At 33.3% G+C, this 11,513-nt stretch overlaps 1 protein-coding gene across 1 annotated transcript; it reads right to left on the reverse strand.

Annotated features, from left to right (window-relative positions):
- Nucleotides 1-881: 881 nt before the first annotated feature.
- Nucleotides 882-7,106, reverse strand: LOC111379857 (RNA polymerase sigma factor sigB-like). Its single transcript, XM_023003291.1, has 7 exons — nucleotides 6,802-7,106; nucleotides 4,894-5,159; nucleotides 3,867-4,454; nucleotides 2,110-2,340; nucleotides 1,845-1,985; nucleotides 1,488-1,688; nucleotides 882-1,396 (listed from the first exon to the last, which is right to left on the reverse strand). The coding sequence occupies exons 1-7, from the start codon at nucleotides 6,887-6,889 to the stop codon at nucleotides 1,115-1,117; spliced, it is 1,797 nt and encodes a 598-aa protein (XP_022859059.1). The 5' UTR covers nucleotides 6,890-7,106; the 3' UTR covers nucleotides 882-1,114.
- Between the last annotated feature and the right edge of the window lie 4,407 nt (nucleotides 7,107-11,513).

Genomic DNA, 11,513 nt, shown 5'->3' on the forward strand with positions numbered 1-11,513 from the left:
CAAGTTATGCTTCAAATTTTCAATTTTAGATTGAATCCTATTTTTTCCACAGCAAATGTTCGAATCGAAAAAATGATATTTCTAAAAGAATCACTGGGGATGCTTTATTGGGTTTTAAAAAGTTTATGGGGCCGTGGAAATCACATTTCATATATGATGATTTTGGTGAGTTGATAGTTTTCTTGATTGTATTTTTTTTTTTTTTTTTTTAACATTTGTAACTTACCACATGGAATTTCTATGTGAACGTTCGAAACGAAGTGAACGAAAAATGGCGGATAATGGATGGAATGCAACATCTTAAAGATAAGTGACAATCAAGAAATATTTTGAAGCTCGATGAGTAAACTCTGACCTAGTGTAAGTTGGATGAGTAATGAAACAATTATTTGACTTAATTGTAATTTTTTTAACAATTGTAACTTGCCATGTTAGATTTCCATTAGGCAAGTTAGCGAATGAGCTAAAAGACTTTTGAGGGTGATAGACGGAGTGCAAACGAACAAAGTCCAGTGGGGACTGTGAAATATTTTGAAGTTTAGTGAGTAAACTATGACCATCGTATAAATTAAGCGATTATTCAAACAATTAACTCCAATTTTCGTATTGACATGGTGGAGAGTGACTCTATCCCAGTGGTGGCACAGGCACAAAGCCTCAATTTTCCATACGCCCCAAATGAAGTTTGTGCTAAGTGAAATTCTTTCATTGTTTCTGGTGTCGGTTGTGGTTCTTGTTTATTCAAATTCCAGGGCTAAAATTTCCGTGTCTTTTCACGAAAACTGGAAATACTTTCATGGATCACAATATCAAATCTGAGGATTGGAACTAATCCCATCAACTCATTTTCCAACCATAAGAAAACTGAGACGCAACAAATGGATATGAAATTTGTTCTCTTATCATACAACCAAAAAAAATTTATATTACTATAACACAAAAATGTACTATTCACAAACTAATTGTAGTTCAGCATTATGTGATATTATAGCTGAATATACAAGAAAAAGGAGAGATTTTCGGAATTTTGAATGCCACCAGACAGTGACTGAGCCTCAAGAAGGAAGTTGATTCTATCAGAAACTAAGTTCATGATCTGAAACCAAGGGGGGTGTTATGGCATCACATATTGCTGCAAATGTTTCGTTCTTCTCTTGTTCTTCAACTTACGGAATGCACATGATTCAATTTGTCTGATTCTTTCTCGGCTGACACCCATCAGCTCCCCAATTTCTTGCAATGTCTTCATCCTACCATCCCCTAGGCCAAACCTCCATCTAATCACCTGCTTTTCCCTCAGGTTTAGAGTATCCAGAACCTTGGCTAAGTCCTGTTTCATAAATTCTTTCATAAGCACGTCTTCGGATGTTTCTGCTTCAGGATCTGCAATCACTTCCTGAAATGAAAAAACCAGACAAGGTGAGAATGGAAATGAGTAATGGCAAGACAATGTGAACTTGTATTTTTAATATGTATACAGGACTCACAGAAGGTTTGAGATCCTGGTTTATCCCAATTTTTTGATCAAGCGATCTTGGAGCTTTAGGGATCAACAGCACTGAACTGAGCCTCTTCATTGAGAGTCCAGTTGCCTCTGCAACTTCATCATCATCAGGTTGTCTACCATTTTCATTAAATAGTTGCTTTCTTGCTTCCTTCACTCTATAAGTTGCCTCGACCATGTGAAACTGTTATGTGCAGACAAAATTACGATTAAATTGTATACATCCAAATGGAACAACAGAAGTGTTTCTGAGAATGTTGAGTGACATCTTCCTTTGCAGCACAAGAAAAATGGAAAATGAAGTCTGCTTGGAAATAAATTAATTTTGCAGGAATTTTACCGGCAATCGAATGGTTCTGGATTGATCAGAAAGAGACTTACGAACTGCCTGCTTTATCCACCAGTGAGCATAGGTGGAGAATTTAAACCCTTTTGAAGCATCGAATTTCTCTGCACCTCTCACTAGGCCTCGGCATCCTTCCTGAGGAAAAAGTGTTAAGAATATACTGATAGAAAGGAATCAAACATCAGACTATCAATTTCTTGGATTTTCTTGCATCGAACACCTTGAGTTAGATAATCAGAAGCAACAAAGAAATGATTACCTGAACCAAATCTTGGAGGTTCATCCCAACTCCCTGATAATTTTTTGCAATAGAAATCACAAGCCGTATATTGCTCTTAATCATTTTATCTTTGCAAATAATGCCATAATTTAAACGCTCCCTCAAGGTTTTCTGATCAACGCCAGCAGCAGCAGCCCATTGAGCAAAAGTAAGCTGGTCCCCATAACGTTCTCTGAGCTCCTCCTGGAGTCTTTCCAATTTTAGTAGGTCCTGCATTCATGATGGGTCTTTTAGAGTTAAAAAAAATAGGCAAAAAGATTTGAAAGTGTCAGCACAAGATGGAGCAGCCAAACAGGGATGAGGGAGAAGGAAGAAAGGAGAACGCACAAGATCTCTATCTCCAGGAATTTATGAAGTGTATATAGGCTAATATTTGCCAGTGATAACTAAGAATAGTTTCCCCCAGTACTGAAGAAAGCAATAACAGGCCCTATAACATGAATGCTACATGGGAATTGAATTCCATCAATTCTGGAAGCATATTTATACCATTTAACCAAAAAAAAAAAAAAAATTCAATAGAAATCTCCCAGAGCGATGTTAAAATTTGTAATTATCCTGAGATGGAAAAGAAATATTGAAATATTACGTTTCCATGTTATAACAGGAAAGCTTTGAATTGACGAGGGTGCGATTTATTCAGTTCCCTATAACATGAATGCTACATGGGAATTGAATTCCATCAATTCTGGAAGCATATTTATACCATTTAACCAAAAAAAAAAAAAAAAATTCAATAAAAATCCCCCAGAGCGATGTTAAAATTTGTAATTATCCTGAGATGGAAAAGAAATATTGAAATATTACGTTTCCATGTTATAACAGGAAAGCTTTGAATTGACGAGGGTGCGATTTATTCAGTTCCTTTTTTTTTTTTAATTATTTGGAAAGAAATTAAGATTCTGGCTATAACTAAGAAAATCACATCCCAGAGGCGCAGCAAGGTGCCAAATTTTTCAATTAGTCGTCAACATAGATAAATTGTTGATACACTGACTTAATCTTGAAAACTAAAAAGAAGTTATATGTTAATTGTGAATATAAACTCATGCCAGATGTCAAAAACATTTTTTATTCACCCAAATTAATCATTTAATTAATTGCCAGTAGCTTCACAATAGCACTCTTGATTAATGGACTTCAACTGAAAGAACTAAAAGAAAACTATTTCTTGGTAAAAATATCCTTTACTCAGTCCTCTCCCTCGGCAGAAATTAAGACTAACATCAATGACTAAGAAAATGCACATCTGAAAGAGGATAATAGTGTACCAGACTTCACAAGTTATAGAGATGCAAGCAACTAGACAGATAGAACTAATTGGAAATCCACACATGAAAGAGGACAGCAAGGTGCCAAACTTTTGAAGTTATAAGTACGACAAATTATTAATTGAAAATAATTAATCAGGAAATTTGAAATTGATGGTCCTATTTGCTAGTTTGATGCAGTACACATTATTTATTCACCAAAATATCATTTACCAAATTAACAATCTCTTTATTTTTCTCAAGACGGGCACCACCTGAGCAGGATTGAAAAAGAAAGAAGGAAAAGCTTGATTCAGTACAAAAAGAGAAATACAGCCCACTGCAAAGTTTTTCAATGTTGTATATGGTCCCTTTTTTTAACTGATAGAAAACAATGTATTGCTCAATGAGAAGATAAAAGTGGTATGTACACGAACCATAAAAGAGAATTAAGAGAAGGATGGATCAATTATAAACTTAAAGCACCTGTATTCCTGATGAAAACTTCTGTTCTTCGGCTGCTGTAAGAAGCCTGGAACTACTGGTAGTTCCTCTTAAGTAACGCAACGGGTCAGAATAATCTATATCCTGCAAAACTCGCTTTTTCCGGGATGTAGAACCAGATTTCACAGACACAATATTAGCTGCCGCCTTCTGTGCTGCTCTAGCTCTTTTGGCTTTTCGCTCAGTTTGACGCTTTGATCTCACTGCTATACTCTTGGACAATTGAGCCTCAAGAAGTTCAAGTTCTTCATGACTAGGCTCCACGTCAGATTCCTTAAGGAGGTAAGAGGCTGAATCATTTTCGCCCAAACCTATTTCAGTAACCTTAGACTCTCTGGCATCCACTCTTTCTGCAAAATAAGCAAGCTGATTCTTCTCCATAAATGAATTGTCCACTTCTGTAGTTTTGCAATCTGATGTGGCAGTACGATTACCGACCATCTTGGCTGCATCTTTTGCGACCTTGACTGCTGCCTTTGCTAAAGCAAGTGCTTCAGCTGCAACTACAACTACAACAGCCTCCTCACTTGTAAGAAGAGTTTCTGTAGCTAAAGTTGCCTGAAAATTCGCCTGAATGCAGATTGAAGTTAATTATGAAGTAAGGATCAAACGACCAAAGCTAGTGCAAGATTTTTTTCTAAACCACAAAAAGCTATTATATTTCTTCTCTTTTCTAAAGCCAAGATGGGGATCAAGAGGGGTGTGTATGGAAATTTGATGATTTGATTGAATAAGCATACTTTTGCAATATGGATACTAGGATGCACTAAAAAGAACATTGTGAAAGATAATGCCAAAACGCTCTTCTGAAATGCAGATAGCTATTTCAACCGTCAATGGAGCTGATGCTTTTTGCCGATTCTTTGCATGAACAACAAAATGCAATAGCCTTTTCCTTTGACAAGACTTCAAGATAATTTACTGAAAGTTTCTGTTATATCAATACAAGCCCCATGGAATAATTTTCCAGCGTTTATTTTTGGTAGCATGTACATTTTTGAACTCTCACCTCAGTGGGTGGACCATCTGCTCCAATATATGTCCATGGTCTGTTTGCAGCAATAGAGTTGGAATGAACATCAAAAGAGGGTAATTTTAGCTTCTCAAATTCAAGCACTGATGTTGTTCCTGTTGGTTTCCAGGATCTGTCAGCAGGAACCGAATTTGACATGGCTTCTAACGATGGTAATTGGAGCTTCTCTAACTCCAGAATGGTAGCAGTTGCGGTAGATAAGATACATTTTGTCTGAAAATAAATAGGATCTCTACTTTTTGCTGCATTAGAGTCAATGATAAAAATTAGATCCAAATTCTACTTGCATTAAGACACCATATTTCATTTGACACTACCCTAGACCACTAGGATGTCCTAAATATTGGGCAGTTCTACAATGAGAAATAATTTAATTTTAGATCATAATTTATTTCTTTCTGATATCGATCGTGAGAATGAATAGAATGACCATTCATATTATTTTGTAGCGTTCAACCACATCCACATAATAGGCGGCTTGTACAGATAAAGATGCATTTGGTTTAAAACAGTCCCTACCCAGAGTCTCAAAAGCAATTAAAAGATAATGTTAGTACATGGAGACATACAAAAGTAACACTAAAGATGGACATTGGCAAATCAGAAAAATTTAAAGGCAAAACATATAAGCTCTATAATGCAGAACGGTGATAGGAACCTGAAATGTTTGAGAAAAGTGAACAGTCAACCTACATATCATGTGATGAACAAATGTGGAGACTGGACTCTGAATGATAAAAAAACTGTGCAGTCAATACCTACAGAAATTTCAATCTAGATTCTCCATTGGTCTAATGAGAGTTTTATTCAGCTATTGAACTTTGGTGTTAGTTTGCACGTGTATGTTGGCGAGGTTGTGATTGTGCTTTTACTTATTTAGCCCCTGTTTGATGGCCATTATTGAGAAAAAATGATGTTTTGAATAGTGATTTTTTGGATAATGTGTGATTAAAAAGTAGGGAAATTGTTGGATTTACATGCAAAAAATTTTATTGTGTGAATGTGTAGTTGAAAAGGAGTATGAGAATTAAAAAATTTAATGTTAAAGGAGACAAAGTTTCATTTACATGTTTATCAGAAACTAAAAGCAAATTATTGAAGGCAAAAGACCCGCTTCCTCATGGACATTACCCCCACCCCAGTGTGAAACGATGTCAATAAATGTTATGGATGTTCTTTCAGATGGCAAGTATAAGAAAAAAGTGCTTTATTCAATATCATTTTAAATACAAAATCGCACGCACTGGCTGCATGCTTAAGATGGTCTTGTCTAGCAAATTCTTTCTACGAAGTTTTGGGAAAATACTCATTTCAGTAGCAACAGTCATGGTTTTGTAGCATTGATAATTGAAAATAATCTAAAAGTCGTTCGAACTTATTCAGCTAAACATCTATCATACTGATTTACCTCATAATAGTTTGTTTGCAGTAATATAAACTCGATGTTACCATCTACTTGTGGGAAGGATAAGGGTAAAAATCTGTTTGGAACTACGGATATTATGGAATGGCTAAGATTTGGGGCGAGAAGTATTACTCGAAAAACTAATTGACACGGGTTATTAAGCTCTAGCTTTTCTAGACAGATTGTTTCATGCGAACACAAATTGACAAAATAAAATAAATCTTGCCACATAACAACCGTAAAAACTTAAAAAAAAAAATCATCTTATCATCGAGTTCACCTGTATGTACACACAACACACACGCATACACACAAACATGATCAATGCAGCACCGAAAAGATTGAAACTTTTCCAAAACCCACAAAATTAAAATTCTATATTTCAATACAAATTCATTAAAAAATGCAAATGCTCGTATCTCTACTTCCCCAAACATGTAACAAAATATAACATTCCGAAGGAGCCAGGGAAGACTTACAGGGGTGGGTGGCGGTATGATTCTGGGATTTGAAGTTAACCAAAAAAGTGTCCGGCAAGCACCTGAATGTTGGCAGCAGACACGACATCCTTCTCCTAAATGTCTAAATAAATACACACAAGCAGATACGTACCTGTAAGCATGCTATTCATACACAAATACAATCTGCTCGTACAACAAATGAGGCATTAAGTAGGTTTCAAAAATCAATGGAGCTAGAGAAGATTTTGAAAAGTAGTGGGGAGAATGCGAGAGAGAAGCCTGAAGAGAGAAGAGTTACGAGTTGCAAGATAGTGATAAATAAATGGATAAGAGAATGCTTTTGCCCAAATAAATGAGGACGAGAGAGGGACAAGCAGCTGCTGCCTCTCGTGGTTTGGGCTTTTTTTTGGTTAACAAGCAGCTGCAACCTCTTGGGGTTTGGGCCTTTTTTGGCTATTAGTAACTTGGTGAATGTTAAGAGCTTGTTTGGTACAAATTTTAATTTAATTAAAATTATTTTTTTATCGTTATTTTACTATTTTAATCGTCATTTTTAAATTTTTCTTTCACAAGTAAGACACACCTTATCTCTAACAGTCAAAAAATCAGTTATCAAAATCTCTATCAAACAAGTACTAAATATAAGTGTATGGTAATTATTGAATGGATATGTACGAAAATCATAGTTATCACATCTGACTCAGATATCAATCCGATCAAGGTACGGGGTCACTAGATTACTGGTTGGACCGATGAATTGGTGGTCGGACCGGTGGGTCATTATCTAAAAATAATTTAATAATTTTTAAAATATAATTTTTTATTTTTTGTTTGAGACAAAATTAAAGTTTTCAAGTTCTTTCTCACTAATTTTTCTATACATTTGAATTAATGATTTTTTGAACTCATTTATCAGTGATAATGGCTAAATTTTGATTTCATAATTTTGTATATTATATTAAAAAAAATATTTTTCCCTTTTTGTGATTTATAAATTATTTATCAGTTATTGACAAAAAATTTGTGTATTATCTATTCAATATATCTTAGTTAAAATTAAATTTTTTTCAAACAAAATAAGTATATAAAATAATTATTTGAAATTACAAAGCGAATGTAAATGTGGACTAATTTCTTTAAAAAAGTCAAATTATTCATATGTTAGATATAATTTATTAAACAAAAGACAATAAAATATTGTTTACACTAGTGATAAGGTTGTGTTCTACTTTCTTAGAGGGCAAGAATTCAAATCTTTGGTACCTACAATTTCAATGTAAGAGAGTTTTGAAATTTGGTTTAAAAATCAATCGAGTCGAACCTAACTGAACTGGCATGAAAATTATTCAAAAATCACCTATTGGCCCGGAATTTGATCGGGCCACTTGCATTTAGATAAAAATAAGCTGGCCAGCCCGGTCAAGGGCCCGATTCACCAGTTTACCGAGCCGGGGCGATTTTAATAACTATGACGAAAATAGTATATATAAATTGAAATTGAATAAAGCGCAGACATTCAAGTAGAAATAAAAGAGATGTAAGTGTTTGAGAATAAAAAATGAATTTTATATTTGTGTTAAAAGGTTTTTTGTTGTTTAATGGAAGTTTATAGAATATGAATCTTTATAATGTTCTCCAAACGAATGTCATGGCCCAACAAAGATGTGATAGTTTGGAAGAAGACGAAAGTCATGGTCCAAGGAAGGTGTGATCATTTGGAAGAAACGGTGCTTTACATCCATTGTATGAAATATGAAAGAGTTAAAGAGATTGTTTAAAATTAAACAATCAAAACTTACCTGAAATCTGTATGTATATGACAGATGAATTGATAATGAAATTAGTATGTACATGAAAGATGAATTGATAATATAATCAATTAAGAGATATACTTCAATACAAGTAAAGAAGAAAGCAGATGGAATTAGAATTAGAAATTTCACGAATAAATTAACAACGAATATCCAGTGATGAATTTTTAGTACATAGGAAAAGATATTTGTTTCATAGAAAAGATAAAAATGAAATTTAATAGTTCATTGACAGGTCAGAGTTCCATCAGTGTGGCCTTTTTTAAACACCATAAACATTGAGAGTTCATTATTTTGTAGTTTAAAGATATGTGTCACCTATTTTTAATTATTTCTCTCTAACATAATCTGTCCAACCTATGATGAGACATCGTATTACACCATTTGGTCTTAAGTTTGTAGTAACATTCCAATTGCGACGTGAAGAGTAGTGGATTTGAACATTGTGTACAAATTTTGACAAATGGTGTCTAGCAAACCTTCCATGTATATACTTTAAAGTAAAATGATAAATCAATGAATTATTGAATTTGAAATTATGTGGAAAAGTGAATATAGAATGACATTTTATACATTTAAGTAGAGAAAGATACAAATGATAAATAATTTAAGTTAAAGAGAACCTTACAATTTTTCGATAACCATCATGATTAGTTGTTAATGTTACTTCAAATATAGAATTACCCGTGTGTGAAGTGTTTTGTTCAAAAATATCAAAGTCATATGTTACCTCTAACCCTGAATAATTGAATATTGTAACGTTGAATGTAGAATTCCCATTATATTCAAACACAAGAAGAATCATCTTGTAAGTTATGATGATCAAAAAACTGTTCCTGCCCACCAGCTAAATATATCTTTTTATCAACTCTTTCCAATAATATGTTAGCAATCATACTATCATATCCAATCGAACATGTTATATCAATAAGTTGATGTCATGAGTGATTCACAAAGGATCTAGGAAGCATCTATATAAGAAAAATATAAGTATGACATTTAATCATTTCTTCACTTATATATATTTTTAAAAGTTTTTAATAAATGTGAAAGAATGAACTATTATTATATGACTAACTAGATGAATGTTATGGTTCAACGAATGAGTGATAATTCAAAAGAAATGGTATGGTACATCCATTTCGTCTGACATGATAATTATACTGCAACGATAATGAGTAAATGTACTTATTAAATCGTTAGAAGCAATGAAGAATAATATTTGTTTTTCCATATGCACTAGTGTTTTACATTAAAGTAAATGTTTTAAGTAATAGACTTTAAATGTAAGTGGATTAGAAAGTTTGCCAATTGAAATACTTTTGACACATTTGTAGTTAATAATTTTTTTGTGATCTTTTAATTTAGTATGATTTCGATTTTTATTGATAATTTGTTTTGTTTTGTTACTATATTTGTCCATATTTTGAATTATTTTGTGTTTTGAGGTTTCAATTCTTCATATTCCTTTTCTATCTTTTATCAAGTTGTTTTCACCTTTTAGATTCACGAGTATCTAAATGGCTTCATTTAGTTATACTAATTAGCACAAGATAATGATCTTGTGCTTGGTTCGTAGTGTGATGTTCAAAATTGTTATAAATTTTTCCTTGATTGTTATGCATCCATCCATCATTAGATGCTTATAGTCCTCGACTCCTCTTTTTTTTTTTTTTTTAATATTGTTGGAATGTTGACCTTAAGATGTGTTCATTGATTCAACTAAAGTGGTTAAGGTGAATATCATTTGTTCTTGATGCTTGAAACATCATGTGATAGTTTCGAGATTGTTGCTGGCCTTTTTTTTCACCTGCATCTCAAAAAGGTTTTCACATCATTTTAAGGATATTGGAGTTTTCTTATTTTGTTTAGAATTTTGTGGCTGATGTTTCTTGTCTTTTCTTTAATTGATTGATCAGACACAGCTGAAATAGTCAAATATTATCAAGAATGATATTCACAAAATGTTTCAAGACACCATCAATCTATGTCAGAAGAAGAAACTTGGCAACCTATTTAACAAAATAGATTTATCATTCAAGTTGGTTCTTTGTGTGCCTTCACTGATGTCAGTTATGCCTGCAATGGTGATAATATTCAGTAACAAGTCAATCTTCTACTTGAGCTTGGAATGGGTTTCTCAATACTATTTGATGGAATCCACGAGGGAAGCGTATCCTTGAAAAGAATAATGAAATATTCTACTTCACCTTGTGTTCTCTTCTCTTTTTATTTAAGTTCAATAGCTTGTTTCATTTTGGGAAATGGGTAGCGTGTCAAGATTGTTGGTTAAATTTTGTTTTAATAGTCATTGTTTTGTGTCCTTAATAATGTGGTATGCAATTATATGTGTGACAGGCATTGGAACCTTGTGACATTATACGTTTAATTGTTTTCTTCCATATTGTGATATTATGGTAGTTTCTTTTAAATTGTGCACTTCAATATTGTCCATTCATATCAATAGATTTTATTCAAATTATTTATTATTTATTCCTTTTTTTTTTTTATTTCAATTGATGCTTGAATTGCATGTTAGCATCAATTTTCGTTATTTGGTCTTTATGATTCTTGAGAACATGTATATTTAATTCTGAGTTTTTGTTTGGTTTCTTGCTGCTTTAAGGACTCTAATCCTTACAAAATTTGACCTTCCTACTGTTTCATCTATTTTTCAGGCTTTGTTGCAGTTTTAAAATTCAAAGGCAGCTTATACTAGGAAGGATGCTGTTGATGGAGGAAGCATTACTAGGTGATTCGGGCTTTATATTTTGGCTTAGGATGTACCTCAAACTGCAACAGATCATATGTTTATAGATGTGATGCACATGCATTAGTTCGGGAGTCTTTATGAATCTGCTAAAGGGGTGTTTCTTACTCCACCTTACCTCTGCATTCTTCAGTTATTACAAGTCGCCT

The sequence above is a fragment of the Olea europaea genome, unplaced genomic scaffold, assembly GCF_002742605.1.
Source record: "Olea europaea var. sylvestris unplaced genomic scaffold, O_europaea_v1 scaffold2043, whole genome shotgun sequence".
NCBI lineage: Eukaryota > Viridiplantae > Streptophyta > Magnoliopsida > Lamiales > Oleaceae > Olea > Olea europaea.

Bases quoted from the DNA above. Each gene is read 5' to 3' on its own strand.
- LOC111379857 (XM_023003291.1), bottom strand. From the start codon at position 6,889: ATGTCGTGTCTGCTGCCAACATTCAGGTGCTTGCCGGACACTTTTTTG. The intron at 2,341-3,866 runs GTGCTTTAAGTT...TCATGAATGCAG, and splicing joins AGTTTTCATCAGGAATACAG to GACCTACTAAAATTGGAAAG. The intron at 1,397-1,487 runs GTGAGTCCTGTA...TTTTCATTTCAG, and splicing joins ACCAGGATCTCAAACCTTCT to GAAGTGATTGCAGATCCTGA.